This window comes from Ochotona princeps, chromosome 16, assembly GCF_030435755.1.
Source record: "Ochotona princeps isolate mOchPri1 chromosome 16, mOchPri1.hap1, whole genome shotgun sequence".
Lineage (NCBI taxonomy): Eukaryota > Metazoa > Chordata > Mammalia > Lagomorpha > Ochotonidae > Ochotona > Ochotona princeps.
The window spans coordinates 9227577-9248232 of NC_080847.1; the positions used below are offsets into that span (position 1 = coordinate 9227577).

General features: G+C 45.9%; 1 protein-coding gene across 4 annotated transcripts in view; it reads right to left on the minus strand.

Moving 5' to 3' along the window:
* Positions 1 to 15694, minus strand: part of ZFP1 (ZFP1 zinc finger protein) — a 29472-nt gene extending 13778 nt beyond the window's left edge. The window contains exons 1-2 of one of the 4 annotated variants that reach the window (XM_058674047.1): positions 15536 to 15694; positions 7418 to 7474 (exon numbers count right to left, since the gene is read on the minus strand). In XM_058674047.1, the coding sequence (XP_058530030.1) occupies positions 7418 to 7432 (15 nt within the window). In that variant the 5' untranslated portion in view covers positions 7433 to 7474; positions 15536 to 15694. Of the gene's footprint in view, positions 1 to 223; positions 456 to 7417; positions 7475 to 14818; positions 15387 to 15535 lie in introns of those variants that run through there. The other 3 variants (XM_058674045.1, XM_058674046.1, XM_058674048.1) reach the window with 3 other exon arrangements.
* Positions 15695 to 20656: the final 4962 nt, after the last annotated feature.

Below are 20656 nucleotides of genomic sequence, written 5' to 3' on the forward strand. Positions count from 1 at the left end.
CTGATGCTCAAAGAATTAATAAACAAAAATAACAACAACAACAACAAAACTTGGATTTTACAGCTAGTAAAAATGTCCCCAAAGGTTTTTCTGACCTGACACAAAAGAATGGACTTGAGTAAAAGTGCTGTTTAGGTCTATAAAGCAACAGGGATTTAAGGGAAGGTAATAATATTTAAGTCTTATCAGGTCCAATGCAATAGCTAAGTGCTTAAATCCTCACCTTGCATGTGCCGGTTCATGCCCTGGTTGCTCCATTTCCTTTACAGCTCCCTGTTTGTGGCCTGGAAAAGCAGTGGAGTATGGCCCAAGTCCTTGAGTCCCAGCACCCACAGAGGAGATCCTGAAGAAGCTCCTGGCTCCTGGCTTTGGTTTGATTCAGCTCTGGCCATTGTGGCCACTTGGGGAGTGAACCAGTAGACAGAACTTTCACTCTTTCTCCTCTCTGTAAATCTGCATTTCCACTACAAATAAATCCTTAAAAAAAATAAGTATTTTTATCCCCTCCAAAATTCACATTTAAACTTCATTTCCAATGGCACAGTACTGGGAGATGAGGTAGCTGGTTTCTGAGGCCTGCTGCCCTCACCAGTGGCATAAGGTGACCTTATAAAGGGCGTGGAGCAGGAACCTCATTTCCTGTGTTGCCCTTCTGCTTTCTGCCACTTGAGAACACAGCCCTGGGCCTGGCAGCGTGGCCTAGCGGCTAAAGTCCTCGCCTTGAAATCCCTGGGATCCCATATGGGCGCCAGTTCTAATCCCGGCAGCTCCACTTCCCATCCAGCTCCCTGCTTGTGACCTGGGAAAGCAGTCGAGGATGGCCCAGTGCTTTGGGACCCTGCACCCGCGTGGGAGACCCGGAAGAGGTTCCTGGTTCCCGGCATCGGATCGGCGCGCACCGGCCATTGCAGCTCACTTGGGGAGTGAATCATGGGACAAAGATCTTAATCTCTGTCTCTCCTCTTCTCTGTATATCTGACTTTGTAATAAAAATAAAATCTTTAAAAAAAAATAAAAATAAAATAAAAAATAAAAGAGAGAACACAGCCCTGCTCTTACCCACCCACCATAAGAGCATCGGAATGAAGAAAAAGTTGCTTAAGCAGAGACCAGACCTTCACTAGACACCAAACCTAAAGAACTTTGAACCTGGACTGTCAGCCCCCAGAACTGTGAGGGAATCCTATTGGTCTCAGATATCCTGTTGTAGCAACACAAAACAGGGTAATTGAGCTATTGAAGCCAGAGAACTGGCCTTCAAATTCTGCATAAAAATTCACCTCAGATATTTGGCTGATTCCTGACACGGCTGGTAGAAGACAAGATCCAACAGAACTCAAGCCTCATCTGGGCCTCCCACATTGGTCCAGCGAACCAACACCTGGGCCATCTTCTGCTACTTTCCCAGGACATCAGCAGGGAGCTAGATGGAAAATGGAGCACCCAGGACTCAAATGTGCATCCTTGTGGGATAGCAGCATTACTACAATGCCAGCCACCCCAGGTTCACAGATGCTAAAAACAAAACAAGCTTCAGCAGCAGAATATAAGAATATAAGAATATTCGCTTTACACTTGGAGAGTGAGCTATGTGCCATACAAACAAAAATTACCTGACACACGAAACCGCACAACAAAATACACAAAAAAATTAAGGAGTAAAACAGCCCAGAAATAGAGGTAGGTGCAACTTCTGATGAAAAGCAAAGTATAAAGAAGTTACCAGACACTATCAAAAGTAGGTATGGCTTTATGTCAGATGAAGGGCAGACAACTAAAAAATGCACACATTCCAAAATGATAAAATGGTAAATCCATCAAGATAGAACAATACTAAATGTGCATGCAAACATACTCACAGTGAGTAACATAGCTTCAAATCGCACCAAGCAAAACCAGAAAGAATTCCAGCAAAGAAAGGACAAATCCATTCATTATTTACCCAGAAAGTGCCGAAACAGAATGAAGACGCTTTGGAGAACATGCAGTCTTTACAGAGGCACCTTCAGGCTCTTCCTCAAGCTGCCACTGCACACACTAATAGAGCAGCAGCCAAATGAGACACAGCCGTGGAAAGAGTAGACACGAGTGCACAGAGAAGTCCTCAGCTTCAATGGCAGTGATTTTCCATTGATGCAGATAGTTTGTAATACACATTGGAAGAGGCATTTAAAAACGACAGGATAGCTGATGTCACTGCCGCTGTAATATTTCTTTTTTCTAAAGACTTGTTTTTATCGGAAAGGCAAATCAGATTTACGGAGAGAAGGAGAGACAGAGAGATCTTCCACCCACTGGCTTACTCCCCAAAGTGCCTCAATGACCAGAGCTGAGCATATTGGAGCCAGGACTTTTCCAGGTCTCCAATGCAGAAGTAGGGTCCCAAGGCCATCCTCTACTGCTGTCCCAGAGAACTGAATGGGAAGTAGGGCATCCAGGACAGGAACTGGAACCCATATGGAATCCCAGTGCTTACAAGGTGAGGAGTTAGCCATTGAGCTGCACCAGGCCCCACTGTACCTTTTTTTTTTTTTTAAAGAGTTACTTATTTTTATTGGAAACTCAGATTACAGAGAGGGGGAGAGACAGGAAGATTTCGTCCTGGAGCCTCCCCTGGGTCTCCCACCCAGGTGCAGAGTCCCAAGGCCTAGGACCATCCTCGACTGTTTTCCCAGAACATAGGCAGGGAGCCAGATGGCAAGTGGGGCTGCTGGGACACGAACTGGCACCCACATGGGATCCCAGTGTATGCAAGTCGAGGACTCCAGCCAATACGCTACCACACAGGGCCCCATTTTCTGTTTCTAACCTCACAGCACAATGCCCTACTGAACCTGGCCCAGATTTTGGCTTCAGTTTTATTTGTTTAACATTTCATTTGTTTTCTATTTTATTTAAAACACAAAGATACAGAGATCACCCACCCACCAACTCACTCTCCAAATGTGCACACCAGCCACAGCTTAGTCGCGAGTTTGGAACTCAATCCAGAACTCCCGTGTTGCCGCCACCTGCTGTCACTCTGGGTGTGCATTAGCAGGGGCTGGACCAGAAATGGAGCAGATGAGCCAACATCCTTCAGAAGGGGTGACTGTCTAGGAGTGACTGACCACTGTGCCAAATGCCCAAACTCTGCATTAGGCTGCTTCCAATCACATAGGGCACTCATCTCATCTGAGATTAGCATTCTGGTTTTTTTTTTAAACAACCTAGAGAATTTATTTTGAAAGTAGGAAGTAAAAAGCATGATTCTAACATTTACATCTAGATAGGAACAAACTTAGAAAAAGTTAAACTACAGAAAAGGCAGAGATACTTAAGTTGGCTTAATGACTATGCAATCCAACAAGCAAACCCAAGTTTCCTTCATGCAAATAAGCATTAAGAGGATGGGAATGTTTATAGAATAGACTACAACAGATAATTTACATATAATTACACATAAATGAAGAAATAAATTAGGAAATTTACAAGAAATGTTTTACAGGTTACAATGATAACTTAACTTATTATGAATAAATTTGTAGCACATCATACATTTTTTTTAAAGATTTATTCATTATTTTTATTACAAAGTCAGATATACAGAGAGGAAGATCTTCCGTCCGATGATTCACTCCCCAAGTGAGCCGCAACGGGCCAATGCGCGCCAATCCGAAGCCGGGAACCAGGAACCTCGTCCGGGTCCCCCACACGGGTGCAGGGTCCCAATGCATTGGGCCGTCCTCAACTGCTTTCCCAGACCACAAGCAGGGAGCTGGATAAGAAGTAGAGCTGCCGGGATTAGAACCGGCGTCCATATGGGATCCCGGTGCGTTCAAGGCAGACTTTAGCCGCTAGGTCATTCTGTTAGCAGAATGACACAATAAAGCTTACGCTGAACAAGAATAATATAACAGAGCATTCTGTTTTAATCAGTCCCTGAGAATCTGCAGGTGACCACTGAGCCAAGAAGCACAACACGCAGAGAGAGCATCATACTCGCTTGATGATGCCCACATTCCTGTCAGACATTCAATACCTGATCCAGCATGACCCTGCCAGGGCCCTTACTGTGTTAGGCCCCCTATTTCTCATGACCTTGACAGCAAGTTCCCCCAATGGGACCCTTGCAAATGCTCAGCAAAGCTACAGCTAGATGGTGATCTGGAGATTCTCCTGGGCGCGTTTCTCCCAGAAGCCTTTGTCCAACAGTGGCAAAATGCCTGGATGCTGCTCTCTACTGCTCTCCGCCCTCTGCGGCTCTAGCACCGTACACCAGCACCACCCACCCATGAGTGGTTTTCTCTCCTCTTAGCTAACACTAACAGACAGCAAAAAAGTACATTATGGAAAATCTAAAGCTTGGTAAAGAACACATAACATCTCTTTAGAGCTTACGTATCTGGAAAAAAAACTCCACTAATCAGATAATCACTAAAAATTTATTAATACTGGGCCTGGTGTGATAGCTTAGTGGCTAAAGTCCTCGCTTAGAACATGCCAGGATCCTATATGGGAGCTGGTTCTAATCCCAGCAGCTCCAATTCCCATCCAGCTTCCTGCTTGTGGCCTGGGAAACAACTGAGGACAGATCAAGGTTCTTGGGACCTTGCACGCACATGAAGACCCAGAAGAGGCTTCTGGCTCCTGGCTTCAGATTGGTTCAGCTCTGGCCGATGCAGCTACAGTAGATGAATGATCTTTCTCTATGTATATCTGCCTTTCCAATCAAGAATAAAATGAATTGCGCCTGGTGTGGCAGCCCAGCAGCTAAAGTCCTCACCTTGAATGCACCCAAATCCCATAGGGGCACCAGTTCTATTCCCAACAGCCCCACTTCCTATCCAGCTTCCTGCTTGTGACCTGGGAGAGTAGTGGAGGACGGCCCAAAGCCTTGGGACCCTGCACCCGTGTGGGAGACCTGAGGAAACTCCTGGCTCCTGGCTTTGGGTCAGCTTGGCTCTGACCGTTACAGCCACTTGGGGAGTGAACCAGCAGATGGAAGGTCTTTGTCTCCCTTCTCTCTGTAAATCTGATTTTCCAATATAAATAAATAAATCTTATGAAAAAGTAAAGAAAGAAGGAAAAGAAAAATCACCCCCACCTTGCCCCACCCCGCCCATCCTGTTTGTGTCTGGTGTTCTGGCACAGCTGGCAAAACCGCCACGTGCAGTGTCTTCATCCCGTACAGGCAGATGTGTCCTGGCTGCTCCACTTCTCATTTAGCTCCCTGCTAATGGCTTTGGAAAAACAGTCAAGGATGGCCCAGCTGTTTGGACACCTACTACCTACATGGGAGACCCAGATGAAGTTCCTGGCTTAGCCCTTGCCATTGCAGTCATCTGAAACTAGCAGACAGGATCAATCAATCAATGAATTCCTCGCTCTATAACTCAAATAATATCTTTTTTTTTTTGGTTGGTTGGTTGCTCTTTTTTTTTTTTTTTAATTGATTACATTGCATTATGTGACACAGTTTTATCGGCACTGGGATTCCCCTCACCCCTCCCCAAACCCTGCCCCATGGTGGATTCCTCCATCTTGTTGCATTACCACAGTTCAAATTCAGTTGAGATTCTTTCATTAAACAATATCTTTTTTTTTTTTTAAAGATTTATTTTATTTTCATTACAAAGTCAGATATACTGAGAGGAGGAGAGAGAGGAAGTAGAGCTGCCGGGATCAGAACCAGCGGCCACATGGGATCAAGGCGAGGACCTTAGCCACCAGGCCACGCTGCCAAGCCCAACAATACCTTTTTTAAAAGATAAATTATTTATTGAAAATTGGGATCAATGAATGAGTATACTATGCTCTGATGACCTCACGAATGTACAGAGTACTAGAAAACACCCAAGAGAATAAAAAGATGGGCCACTGACTGGGAAACAATCTGTAAAAAAAATTTTTACAAATATTTTCTGATGTCAGAAAAAGGACTGGTATCTAAAATATACAAAAAACTCTTAAAACAAAAGAATTAACCTAATTAAAAGTGGGTGAAAGATGTGAATAGTCATGTCGCAAAGAAGAGAAACATGTGGCAAATAAATATAGAAAAATAAACAAACATACGGACAGATACTCAACATCATGTCATCAGAAAATCAAGGATCGAAACACCAGCACACTGAAACACATGAACAGTTACAACCCAGAACACCAACTACACCAGTGGCTGAGGAGGACACAGGGCTTTGGGACCGCCCATGTGCTGTAGCAGGAATGCAAAATGGAATGGCCAGTCAGCATGCATGAGGGCCAGGCATGTGGAGCCAACTTGGGGGCAGGCTGGGCTTAGCTAAGCCGCAGCACCCGTGGGTGCACAGGAGATTCAGGTGAGTTATAAGCTGGGCTCGGCTAGGCAAGCAGTAGAGGCTGGCACAAGCAAAAACAGGGACTGGAGGCAGGTCTGGTGGCGATTACTGGAGTCACCCAATTCCGCATCTGCTGGTATGTATGAACCAAGTCTGTGGTGGGTGGGCTGGGCTGCAGCACCCATGGGTTCACATGAACTCTAGTGCTGAGGCAAAACTGACCAGGTGGTACACCCACTGGTAGGTGCACTGGCTGTTGCAGGTGACAGAATGAACCTATTTTCTTGTACTGCCTAGTACACGCAAGAGTCAAGTAAGCCTGAGGTCACCCCAGACAACTCCCCAACTCGACCACTGGCCTCGGATCCTCGGCCACAGGGGAAATCACAGGATGCGTGGTCTGACTTTACAGTGCATGTGTCAGGACTGAGCCTCCTCAACTGCTGATGTCTGTGCAGTGGACAGCATGTCCAGACGCCCATGGGGGACATGACAGCCAGCTCATCTAGGCCAGCAGGGGATGTGCAAAGCAGAACACGTTGGACAAAGCTCCTGGTCTAGCTCCGCAGCATGTTCCTGGGTGTGTGGATGCACTAAGATGGACTTTGCCTACCAGTAACTGGCCCTCTCCCCCTCCTCCCTGTGACACAGCAGAAAAAATGTAACACAAAACATTTGCCCCACCCTAATGAGAGGCCCACATGGGTGTGCTTCCCTCTCAGCTATGCAAATATTAAAAAGAAAATAAAAAATTTAAAAAAGGAAAGAGTAATGGCAATGATACCCATGGACATTAGGGAGAAAATTTAAATATACCTCCAAGTTACATGAAGTAACCACAAACAACCTGACAGCCTACTAAACTCAGGTTGTTTTTGTTGACACTGTCCTTAACAGATCAAAATATCATCTGTGTGAAGATTCGTAAAATTTATTCCCATCTAAAAGAAAGAACCAGAGACCTGGTATTCTTAATCAGTATAAGGCATCTACACTGGTTTGTTTTCCATCTGCTAGTATTGCTCAGTTATTCTTGCTACGTTCTTTAGTTTAATTCATTTACACCTTCTTTCTTTCCCAAATGCACTGAAAACCAAAGCAGGAAATGCACAACTCACCTGGGATTTGTTCATTTTCTGTAGTTTCGGGGTAAAGGCAGAGAACTGTGGGCAGAACTGCAATAGAGGAAACAGGAAGGAACTGTTACTAAAGATTTGACCTCCTGACTCCCGAAAATCCTGACCCTCTGTGTAAGAAGAGACCACCTCCCAGCAGTGTCCACTGCCTGGCAGAAGGAGCGGACAGGATCACCCAGGCCACAGCCACCTTCCATCAAACTTCAGACACCCAAAAAGGCCAGGCACACAGCAACCCAATTAACACAATCAACTGAAACCTCGGCTGCTGGAATTCAGATAGGGAATTACCTGTTTATTTATACTTGTTTGAAAGGCCACTAGAATTACAGAAAAGGAGAGACACAGAAGAGATCTCCCATGCACTGGTTCACTCCCGAAAAGGGACACAAAAAGGATGAGCGTCTGGTCCAAAAATAGGATAAGCGTCTTCCTCTGGGTCTCCCATGTAGGTACAGAAGCCCAAAGACTTCAGCCATCTCTGCTGCCTTCCCAGGTCATTAGCTGGAAGTTGATCAGAAATGGAGCTGCTGGCATTTGAACTTGCTTTTTTATTTTTTTTTAAAGATTTTATTATTATTGGAAAGCCGGATATACAGAGAGGAGGAGAGACAGAGAGGAAGATCTTCCATCTGATGTTTCACTCCCCAAGTGAGCCGCAACGGGCCGATGCGCGCCGATCCAAAGCCAGGAACCAGGAACCTCTTCTGGATCTCCCACGTGGGTGCAGGGTCCCAGAGCATTGGGCCGTCCTCGACTGCTTTCCCAGGCCAAAGCAGGGAGCTGGATGGGAAGTGGAGCTGCCGGGATTAGAACCAGTGCCCATATGGGATCCCGGGGCGTTCAAGGCGAGGACTTTAGCCGCTAGGCCACACCGCCGGGCCCTGAACTTGCTTTTATGTGGGGTTTCGGCACTGCAGGTGGAATCTGAGCCTGCTATTCCATGGCACTGGCCTCCCTAGATAAAGAATTTAAAGCACCTATGATCCATATACTAAGGCTTTAATGGGAAAGGTGGACAACATGAATAAATACACAGGGAATTTATTTTATGTACTCATTTGAAATCTGGCACTGTGACTCCATGGTACTTTAAAGTTTAGGCCAATCTGTTTCCATAGGATATATATCTTGTATCAAAAGAAAACAAAAACAAAATCTTCTAACACTCTTTTATCCTGAATTCTTATGGGAATTATTGCATGTCTACTGACAAACAAGAAATTTCAGCAAAGGTAAGAAATGCAAGAAAAAAATCAAATAAAAATAGTAAGAAAAAAACAAAAAAAGGCACAATAAGAGAAACGAAAGAATACCTTTACTAGAGCATTAGTAAATTTAACACAGATAAGGAAGCGTTCAATAAATCTGAGGATAGGCCAAAAGAAATTATAGGGCCTGGTGCTATAGCCTAGAGGCTAGAGTCCTAACATTGCACATACCCGGATCCCATGTAGGCATCAGTTCTAGTCCCAGTGGCCCTGCTTCCCATCCAACTCCCTGCTTGTGGCCAGGGAGGGCAGTCGAGGACGGCCCAAAGCCTTGGGACCTGCACCCGTGTGGGAGATCTGGAAGAGGCTCCAGGCCTCTAGGGTTTAGATTGGCTCAGCTCCTGCTCTTGTGGCCGCTTGGTGAGTGAATCATCAGACAGAAGATCTTCCTCTCTGTCTCTCCTCCTCTCTATATATTTGACTTTCCAATTAAAATAATAATTCTTTTAAAAAAAATTTCTAAAATCAGAATAAAAAGAAACGGAATGGGAAAAAAAATCCTATATGCAAAAGTTATCAGACAGTATCAAATGGTACAACAAATATGTAATGGGAATTCCAAAAGGAAGGGAATATTTGCAGATATAAATGCCCAACATTTTCTCAAACTAATGAATGATATCAAACTAGAATAGCTCAGACATCTCGTACAAAAGGAATCAACACCAAAACACAATGGCCACATCTTCTCCAAAGCCGGGGTAACCAAGGCTAAACGAAGCCCTCAGCAGGCACAGGAACTGACTCCCGGCAGAGATGACCACAGCCCCTCCTCATCACAACCACAACGCCAGAGGACAATGCAGTGACATTTTTCAAGTGCTTTAAGGAAAACAAGCAACCTAAGCAAAAAACCACTACGCCAGAATTCCACTCAGCAAAACACAACACAATATGAATCCAAGATTTTATGCCAAAATTATATGCCAAATTTTTTTTCTAAAAAAGTGAAATAAAATTATTTTTAAACAAAATCAAAATTCATTATTAGATCTATATCAGAAGAACTATATTTAAAGGACTTCTATGGGCATGTGCCCAGATTCCACACAGGCACCGGTTCATGTTGGCTACTCTACTTCCCATCCAGCTTCCTGCCTGTGACCTGGGAAAGCAGAAGACGATGGCCCAAAGCCTTAGGACCCTGCACCTGACCTGCATGAGAGACCCGGAAGAAGCTCCTGGCTCCGCGCCATGGATCAGCTCAACTCCAGGCATTGTGGCTATTTGGGGAGTGAACCAGCAGATGGAAGATCTCTCTGTATCTCTCCTTTCTCTGTAACTGATTTTCAAATAAAAATCTTTTTTTTTAAAGATTTATTTATTTTATTACAAAGTCAGATATACAGAGAGGAGGAGAGACAGAGAGGAAGATCTTCCGTCCGATGATTCACTCCCCAAGTGAGTTGCAACGCTGGTGCTGCGCTGATCCGATGCCGGGAACCAGGAACCTCGTCCAGGTCTCCCACGCGGGTGCAGGGTCCCAAGGCTTTGGGCCGTCCTCAACTGCTTTCCCAGGCCACAAGCAGGGAGCTGGATGGGAAGTGGGGCTGTCGGGATTAGAACTGGCGCCCATATGGGATCCCGGCGTGTGCAAGGCGAGGACTTTAGCCGCTAGGCCACGTCGCCGGGCCCCAAATAAAAATCTTTTTAAAAATGTCTCTTTTAATGAGTCTAAAAAATTGGTCTAAAGCAAAAATAAAAATAGCAACAATGATACGGAAAGATCTGTCTCTCCTTTTCTCTGTATATCTGCCTTTCCAATAAAAAGAAATGAATCTAAAAAAAAATTACTTTTATAGGTGCTAGTGCTACATAAGAAATCTAGCAGAAGCATGGATCTACATTTTAAAAATGACCTCTGGGAATGGTCAAAATCAAGGTAAGTAAAAATGATGTCAGGGCCCGGCACTGTAGCATAGCCTTGCGTGCACTGGGATCCCATATGGAGGCTGGTTTATATCCTGGCTGTTCCATTTCCTTTACAGCTCCCTGCTTGTAAAGCAGTAGAGGATGGTCCAAAGCCTAGGGACCCTGCACTCACATGGGAGACCCAGAGTAAGTTCCTGGCTCCTGGCTTCATATCGGCTCAGCTCCAGCTGTTGTGGCCGCTTGGAGAGTGAGCCAGCAGATGAAGATCTTTCTCTTTGTATCTCCTTCTCTCTGTAATCTGACTTTCCAATAAAAATAAATAAATCTTGGGCCCGGCGCAGTGGCCTACTGACTAAAGTCCTCACCTTGAACATGCCGGGATCCCATATGGGTGCCGGTTAGTGTCCTGGTGCCCTGCTTCCCATCCAACTCCCTGCTTGTGGCCTGGGAAAGCAGTGGAGGACGACCCAGGGCCTCAAGACCCTGCACCTGCATGGGAGACCTGGAGGAAGTTCCTGGCTCCTGGCTTTGGATTGGCTCAGCACCAACTGTTGCAGTCACTTGGGGAGTGACCGAGCCCTGTAACTCTGTTTTTCAAATAAAAATAAATATTAGGGCTGGGCACAGTAGCCTAGTGGCTAAAGTCCTTACTTTGCACACACCGGTATCCCATATGGATGCTGGTTCTGGTCCTGGCACCCCCACTTCCTATCCAGTTCTCTGCTTGCGGCCTGGGAAAGCAGTGGAGGACGGCAAAAGGCCTTGGGACCCTGCATCAGTGTGGGAGACCCAGAAGAGGCTCCAGGCTCCTGCCTTTGAATCGGGGGAGCTCCGGTCGTTGCGGTCACTTGGGGAGTGAATCATCAGACAGAAGACCTTCCTCTCTCTCCTCCTCTCTGTACATTTGACTTTCTAATAAGAATAAAATAAATCTTAAAACAACAACAACAAAACAAAGAGCCCAAAACAAAAATGAAGAAACCTACCATGTTTCTGAATTGGCAGGATCAACATCATCAAAATGCCCATATTACCAAAAAGTAAATAATAAATAAATCTAAAAAAAAAAACCCAAACCAAACAAACAAGGGGGGGGGGTGGGAATTTGGTGGTGAGGGGGAATATCCAGACCCTATGGAATTGCACCATAAAATTTTTACAAAAATGTCTTTTTAACAAGTCTAAAAAATTTTCTAACACAAAAATAGTAACAATTATGGATTTCCAGTACATGTAAAATAATACGTATGGCAATAATTGGAGACTGAAATTGAAAGCATACAGTTATTAAGTACACATACATATCCTTGATCAATTTAAAACGTTCATTATGAACCCTAGCATAACCACTGAAGTTTTTATAAACTTTTTCTAAGAATGAACAATAAGCTAATCCTGGAGGTGAAATGAAATAATTAAAAGTACCCATTTATACAAAAAAAAAAAAAAAAAAAAACGGATAAAATCAGTAAATCAGGAATAAAGATCAAGTAGACATATAGGAAACGAGCAGTCAGCTGGTAGGCTTTAACCTGTATATCAACAATTGGTATAAACACGTCGGTATAAACAAGATGTCAAGCTACCAAAAAAAAAAAAAAAATTTAAAAAGCAAGACCACACTAATTGTTGTTCATAACCATCTTGCTCTAAATATAACACAACTAAATAAATATGATGAAAAAAGACACACCTTGCAAAGACTACCAAAGCTGGAATGACTATATTAATGTCACAGTAGACTTTAGAAGGCCAATTACCAGGAATTAAGAAGAAACATCACATGAGCATGAATGTGTCAAGACTTTAATCCCAAATGTACATGCACCTGACACAGTAACGCCAAAATACAACTAATGTTGACAGACTGAAAAAAAAAAAAAAAAGATAGAAGCCCAACTATAACTGGGTACTTCAACACTTTTCTCTCAGTAACCACAAAAAACAAAAGCTGAACAACACTATCAACTACCCCTGCCCACTGAATATTTAACAGAAGACCCCACCATCAGAAGCACAATATTTACTCAGGTATACATAAACCATTCAACAGGATATTCCATTTTTTTTTAAAGATTTACTTATTTTATTACAGCCAGATATACACAGAGGAGGAGAGACAGAGAGGAAGATCTTCTGTCCGATGATTCACTCCCCAAGTGAGCCGCAACAGGCCGATGCTGTGCCGATCCGAAGCCAGGAACCAGGAACCTCTTTCGGGTCTCCCACGTGGGTGCAGGGTCCCAAAGCTTTGGGCCGTCCTCAACTGCTTTCCCAGGCCAAAGCAGGGAGCTGGATGGGAAGTGGAGCTGTCGGGATTAGAACCGGCGCCCATATGGGATCCCGGGGCTTTCAAGGCGAGGACTTTAGCCGCTAGGCCACGCCGCCGGGCCCTAGGATGTTCCATTTTTGGAACTGGTGCCTTGGTGTAACACACTAAGCCTCTGCCTGCAGCAAGGGCATCCCATAAGGGCACCATCTCTGACCCAGTTCCCTGCTCATGGCCTGGGAAGGTAGTGGAGGATAGCTCAAGTCCTTGGGCCCCTGCACCTACATGGGAGACCCGGAAGAAACTCCTGGCTGCAGATCACAACAAACTTAAAGGACCGAAATTTATAATCTATTTTTTGACCAAAATAATAATTAAGTTACAGGTCAGTAACAGAGATTTGGACACATTTATAAATAAGCACCAGGTAAACAAAGTAAAGCTTCAACAACGGAGTTGGGGCTGGGTTGTGGCCCCTGCACATGGGAGACCTGGAGACAGCTCCTGGCTTTGAGCTAACTCAGATCCAGTCACTGCTAACAACTTGGCAGTAACCCTGCAGAGGAAAGATATCTCCCTCTTTCTCTCTTCCTGTAACTCTGCTCTTCCAATAAATCTTTTTTTTAAAGTATTTTTTAAAAACTGAATGATAATGAAACAGATTTACAGAGGCATTTTATTTTATTTATTTTTGTTTACAGAGGCATTTTAAATATTAAGAATATTTATATTGGTAAAAATTGTTTTTAATTTTAATTTTCTCTGATGACAAGCTTTTTATTTTATAATCTACACATTTTCAGTGTGTGATTTTTTTGTTTTTTAAAAAATTTATTTTATTTTTATTGGAGAGGCAGATTTATAGACAGAAAGATCTTCCACTGGCTAGTTCACTTTCCAAATGTCTCTAACAGCCGGAGTGGAGCTGAGCTCATCAGAAGCTGGGAGCCAGGAGCTTCTTCCAGGTCTCTCCCACATGGATGCAGGGTCTCAAACGTTTGGGCCACCATTTCTGCTTTCCCAGGCACATTAGCAGGGAGCTAGATGGGAAGTAGAACAGACCGGATATGAACCAGTGCATATATGGGGTGCCTGCGCTTGCAGGTGGAGGATTAGCCAGTTGAGCCATCACACTGGCCCTGTAAAAAATGTTTTAATGAATGGCTTCAGCTTCCACCTCATGAAACCAGAAGAAAAAAAAAAAAAAAAGACCCAATGGAGAAATATAGTGAACCCACAATCTGGTTATCAGAATAGATTAACAAAGTAAAAAAAAAACCTCTAGGTGTTTTAGAACAATCCAGGAGACATTACTATAGATGTTACAGACATTAAGAAGGCACCCCCCACCATAAAGAACCAGGTACCCCATGACGACAAAAGGGAGAAAACGCCTAATACACAAAAGTGAGAACACCCGCAAGCCCAGAAAAAAATAATACAAAACCAATGACCTCAAGAGCAGTAACACGCTCCACAAGAATAAGGAAAAGTAAAATTTTTGAATTGTAGAGATGTCAGGTTGTGGCACAGCAGTGAAACTGACACCTTAGATACCAGCATCCCACACACACATGGGTTCAAGCCCCAGCTGCTCCACTTAAATCCAGCTCCCTGCTAAGGCACTGGAAAAGCAGCAGGTGGATGCCTGACCCTTCCCTGTCTCTCAGTCTCTAACTGTACCTTTCAAATAAAATGAATGTTAGAAAAAGTAAGTTCATAAACTGTCGAGGGTGAGAAAACAGAGGGAGTATAGGAAGACGGAATATTATACCCCTAACGTGACCATTAATGAGCTCACAAAGTATCAAGCATTTCTGCCTTTTGCTTTTAAATTAAAAGAACTTGAGGCAGCAACCAGAGGATGCAAGATCGGAAGGAAGATCTGTCTCTCCCTCTCTCTGTGGCTCTGCCTTTCAAACCAATCTTTAAATATATTACTAAGAAATCTATTTAAAAAATGGAAACCACCTGGAATCTACAAAAAGATGCAAGTGCACTGGGCAGGCGGCTGCGTGATCTTGGGAAGTCGCTCGCTCTTTCAGAAGCTTTTCCATTTGCTAATAAAACACGAAAAAGGCGCAGGGTAGACGGCAGAGGACAGAGCAGGCGGTGGCATCAGGGACCCGCCAGCAGCTCCAGTGCACCGGGCACGGCCGTGGCATCAGGGACCTGCCGACAGCTCCAGAGCACTGGGTACGTCTAGGGCATCAGGGACCCGCCAGCAGCTCCAGGGCACTGGGTACGTCCAGGGCATCAGGGACCCGCTGCCACCTGCTGTCCTCCCGGCTCTGCCACGCAGCGCGGCATCCGGGGCGTGCCCAGGCACGGCGGCCCCGTTCCCGCCGACCCAGTTCGACCCGGTTCGGTCCCGCCCGCTCAGGCTTCCGGACCCCGGCTGCCCGCCGCCGTCCGTCGGAGGCGCGTCTCCTGACAAAGGGCAGAAGGAAGCTCTCTCGCAGCCGCCGGCCGCTGCGCCGCGCCAGCTCCCGCATGCTCGGCCGGGGGTGTCGCGCCGGTTCCGCCCGTCGGAGGGCGCGGGGCAGCCGCGGACGCCGCCCCAAGGGTCCCTCGCGCCGGCGAGTCGCCCGAAGTTTGGGTTCCCACCCCGCCCGGGCACGAAGCATCCCTCACTCCCTTCCCGTCAGCCCCAGGCCGCACAGTGCCGCCCGGCGGGCTCTCTCCTACCTGGCAGGGAACGGCTTCCACGCGCGGCTCGAGGCCAGGCCGGGTCACGGCGGGGAGCGGCCGCCACGCGCGGGGCCCGCGGCCCTGTCACCCGCTAGCGGTTGGAGGCGGGGGAAGGGCGGCCCGCGGCCCGCTCGCCACGCCACGCATGCGCAGGGACGGGGCGGCTCGCCGTTCCCAGGGTCCTCCGGGGGAGGGGTCTGGCGGCCCTCGGGCCTACATTTCCCACAAGTCTCCGGGGCCGCGCGTCAGGGACTCTGAGGAAAAGTCTCCGCCTCCGTTAGAGGGCGGGATGAGCGTTTCCCGTCGAGTTTACAACCCACCACCTCCTCCCAAAATACGAAAATCGTACATTTTTAAAACTAACGCTGTATTTCCATTTGAAACTATAAGGAAGCAAGTTCTCGCCCGTGTTGGCGCTTTCCAAAGGCACTGGCGTTAAGCTCACAGGCTTACGTGATTTCTAACAAAATTGGCTGTAATGTGCTCCAGCTGCTTTCTTTTCCTTGCACTTACAAACACACCAGCTTTATGAAGGGATAGTAGACTGTTACATAAAGTGCACACCTTATGATTTAGATTACAAAGCGTTATAGTGGCCAAGTATATATTATATATTTAAGGTGTACAAGGTGACCATTTGATACAACTCGTGAAATACCACAGGTAATGAACACGGCCCCGCCTCACACAATTACCACTTTCGTGTATTGGGCAGTGAGACCAGTTAAAGTTTCTGAGCTAATTCAAGGGAAATATGGTGAACCTCAATCACCTGTTGGACATTAGGGCTTCAGAATGTACTCGTCTTGCATAATGAAGACTTCATATTCCCTTTGCCCACATCCCCACCTCCTCCCACTCTCAAGCCCTTGTTTCAATTGTTAGAGCAGTTACTAAGTTTTCAGCGGAAGACCCCTTTGCTGTAACAAAGTCACAAGCCAACCCCCCACCCACAACATCTCACACTGGAGTGGAACTGTTGCTACAAGGGAGGAAGCTGCGAAACAGAGGTCGCTGTAGATTTTGCAAAATGGATGATGACCCAGTGTCATCCAGAACATTATTATGCATCTTTTTACTGTTTCCCTAGTGCTGCTTTTTCAATACTATCAAATGGCTGGAGCCTGTAGCTTTTTACCTTCACTGATGAACCCATAAGTACCATCATCCTATATATAGGGTGCACAGAATTGAAAACCTGGGACTTTACGGGTTAAGGTGCATTTAAGTTTCCTCCAAGTCTTTTCATGTTTTGCTACCTTGTTTCTTTTTACTGCTGCATAGTATTCTACTTTCTGGCATATCAATTGATCCACTCTCTTACTGGAGAAAATCTTGGTTTCATCCAAGCACTAGCCACTCTGCATAAACACCTACTTGCAAGCTTTTTTAAAGATTTATTTATTTTTATTACAAAGTCAGATATACAGAGAGGAGGAGAGATAGAGAGGAAGATCTTCCGTCCGATGATTCACTCCCCAAGTGACCACAACAGGCAGTGCTGCGCCGATTCAAAGCCAGGAGCCAGGAGCTCTTCCAGGTCTCCCCCACGGGTGCAGGGTCCCAAGGCTTTGGGCCGTCCTTGACTGCTTTCCCAGGCCACAAGCAGGGAGCTGGATGGGAAGTGGAGCTGCCGGGATTAGAACTGGTGCCCATATGGGATCCTGGTGCGTTCAAGGCGAGGACTTTAGTCTCTAGGTCATCGCACCAGGCCCTACTTGCAGGTTTTGATCTGGGTAAGTTTCTGGCCTGCCTGCTGGATGGGATGGAATGAGTAAGTTTGGCTTTGTGGTAGATGACCAAACTATCTTCCAAAGTAGCTATACCATCTCGCATTACCAGTGTCAACGAACAAAGAGTCCTGTGTGTCTTCACCAACATTTGCTGGTGTCGGGGTTCTGGATTTGACCTTTCTAACAGGTGTGTGCGTGTGCGTGTGCGTGTGCGTGTGTCAACTGGCTTAGAATTCAAACAAGGTACTGGAATGAGCAGTTGTCTCAGTATCAGGTGCCTTGTTAAATTCCTGGCTCCTCCACTTCCCGTGCAGCTGCCTGCTAATGAGCACAGGTGACATGCAATAACCCAAGTGCTTGGCTCCCCGCACCTGCTCGGGAGACGCAGACGGAGCTCCTGACTCCTGGTTTTAGCTTGATCCGGCCTGGCTGTGGTGAGTGTTGGGGAAATGAGGCATTGTTGTGAGAGTTCTAGCTCTGTAATTAAAAAGAAAGAAAAACAAGGCCTTCAATAAGAAAAATAGGATACAGATATGAATGCACAATTAAAGGAAATACACAGAATGATATATTTATCAGAAATGTTTATCTTTACTAAATCTAAAAAAAAAATCTTAATATTAGAACATTGCTTTTTACCTACCAGATGGCCAGTACTTAAACAGTAATAATGCCATGTGTAGGAATAATTGGGAAAAACACGTTTACACAATTTAGATTGACCTGTAAATCAAAATCGTTACAAATTATTCATTATATCAAAAAGTAACAGGGTAAATGTTCCTCACGTTGGCTCTTGCGCACACGCCGTTCCTTACACTGCTGGTCTGAGCAACATAAACTGGCAACAGCAAGCAGAATTCGAGGATATGTTGAAGAGAACAGGTACTAATCGCATAAGGAGGTGTCTAATCCATTGAGAAATCAAAAATTATAGATCACACAAAAATATGTAAGCATGTGATCTGAGTTCTGTAAAAACTATGCATATTTTAACAGAATAAACACTAAAATATTCAAAATGAAGGGAAAATGTCCCTCCACCCACACATACTCTCTCTTTCTCTCACACACACACACCCAATGACTCCCCTAAGCACCTTATGCAGACCAACCCTGAGCAAGCACTTTGTGTGTGGCCTGTTTTTTTTTAAGACTTTGTACCACTTACAATTGCATTTTCTCTTGATCTCTCTTTAGAAATAAAGGAAGTTGGGCCCGGCGGCGTGGCCTAGCGGCTAAAGTCCTCGCCTTGAAAGCCCCGGGATCCCATATGGGCACCGGTTCTAATCCCGGCAGCTCCACTTCCCATCCAGCTCCCTGCTTGTGGCCTGGGAAAGCAGTTGAGGACGGCCCAAAGCTTTGGGACCCTGCACCCGCGTGGGAGACCTGGAAGAGGTTCCTGGTTCCCGGCTTCGGATCGGCGCAGCACCGGCCCGTTGCGGCTCACTTGGGGAGTGAATCATGGGACGGATGATCTTCTTCTCTGTCTCTCCTTCTCTGTGTATATCTGGCTGTAATAAAATGAATAAATCTTTAAAAAAAAAAGAAATAAAGGAAGTTGGTTGTTTTTGCTTTGTTTTTGAAAACCAGTGGGTATTTAAACACTGCCTTGACTGACTTCCTGCTAAGATAGCAGCGTGTCTTCCAGTTACTTGTCCTGCTTGCCCTAGTGGTTGTTGACTCTCCTTTCTGGCATGCTGTCACTGAGAAGTCGAAATCCTCAGCAGGAACTCCAGATGGATCTCCCACATGAGTGGTGGCAGCTGAACGACTTCGGCCATCCTCTAGACCCTCCAAGGGTCTGTGTCCACAGGGAGCTGGAATCTGTAGCCAGAGCCAAAACTGAGCCCACTCTGGGGGGGGCACAGATGTCTTCATAGCTAAATGCGCACACCCCCCAATTCCACTTCTGTTGCACTGCCACTGCTTGCTGGGATGACACTATAGGATATAAAGAGACCGTAATGATAATAAGTCTCAACAATAAGTGTAGCGAATGCTCAAAGTGTCAACAATATCGTGGCTTGTCCTTTGGATAGTCACATTTTTCCATGTTTATTTACTTGTGAAAGTGAGGTCACCACGTGGCACAAGCATGGATCATGACACATGATCACATCAATGAAGGTTTTGTCCTTTGTTACATTAAAACCCACTGATTTTTTTTTTCTTGTACATTGAATAAAGCTTTTATCTGGGCATGCTCTGTGACATCATGCCTTGATCATTTGATAAACACTGGTTCACTGAGCCAGGCAGATCTTGCAAAACGCTGATCCATTGAATTGCACAGTATTAAACAGCCACGTTACTACTCACACTGGCCTCATCGGAGAAGCTTCAAGTACCAGGAAGCACATGTGGATTTTTCAAAATTCTATGTCACATGAAGGCTCACCTTAGCACTGGCGCAGTCTGATGCTGCGCGCCAGCACTGTGGTCGTCCAACTGCTCTGTCATCAGCACCAGCGTCAGCACAAGGCCACAGCAACAACACACTTGAGGAGCATCATGAAAATAGCCTTGGCTGGGCCCGGCGGCATGGCCTAGCGGCTAAAGTCCTCGCCTTGAACGCGCCGGGACCCATATGGGCGCCGGTTCTAATCCCGGCAGCTCCACTTCCCATCCAGCTCCCTGCTTGTGGCCTGGGAAAGCAGTCGAGGACGGCCCAAAGCTTTGGGACCCTGCACCTGTGTGGGAGACCCGCACCGGCCCGTTGCGGCTCACTTGGGGAGTGAATCATGGGACAGAAGATCTTCCTCTCTGTCTCTCCTCCTCTATGTATATCTGACTTTGTAATAAAATAAATAAATCTTAAAAAAAAAAAAAGAAAGAAAATAGCCTTGGCTGCCATGGAGCCCTTCCAGAGGGCGCTGGACTTCCCAGGAGAGTGTCAAACATGCATCAGGCCTAAAAATAATGCCATCATCACGCATTAAAAAGAAAAAAAAAACCCTAATGTTTGCTGACTAGTCCTCCCCTACCCAGCTGGTATTGGCAGTTCTCAATTCTGTTCATAGACATCGTCCTTCAGATGTTGAAGACTCAAGATGCAGACCGCAGTTGTCTGATGACAGTTGATTTAGAGGTTCTTCCCTCCGCACAGCCTCTCTTGGCCTTCACTCTTTGCTGTCAATGTGTTGGCAACACTGGGTGGTCCTGGCTTTGCCTGATCCTGTTCGGTTTCAGCTGTGCCACAGTTTGAATGTGTCCCATGACACCTTCAAAGCTGCACCCTCAGGAATGGTCTCACACTGTTTACAGAGGGCTGGAGGTGGTGGCTGGCAACACTGGCTCCCACAAGCTCTCAGCCCTCTTGTCTTCTGCCACAAGATGACACATCTAGGAGGTCTTTAATAAGGGTGACAACTCAACACTGGCC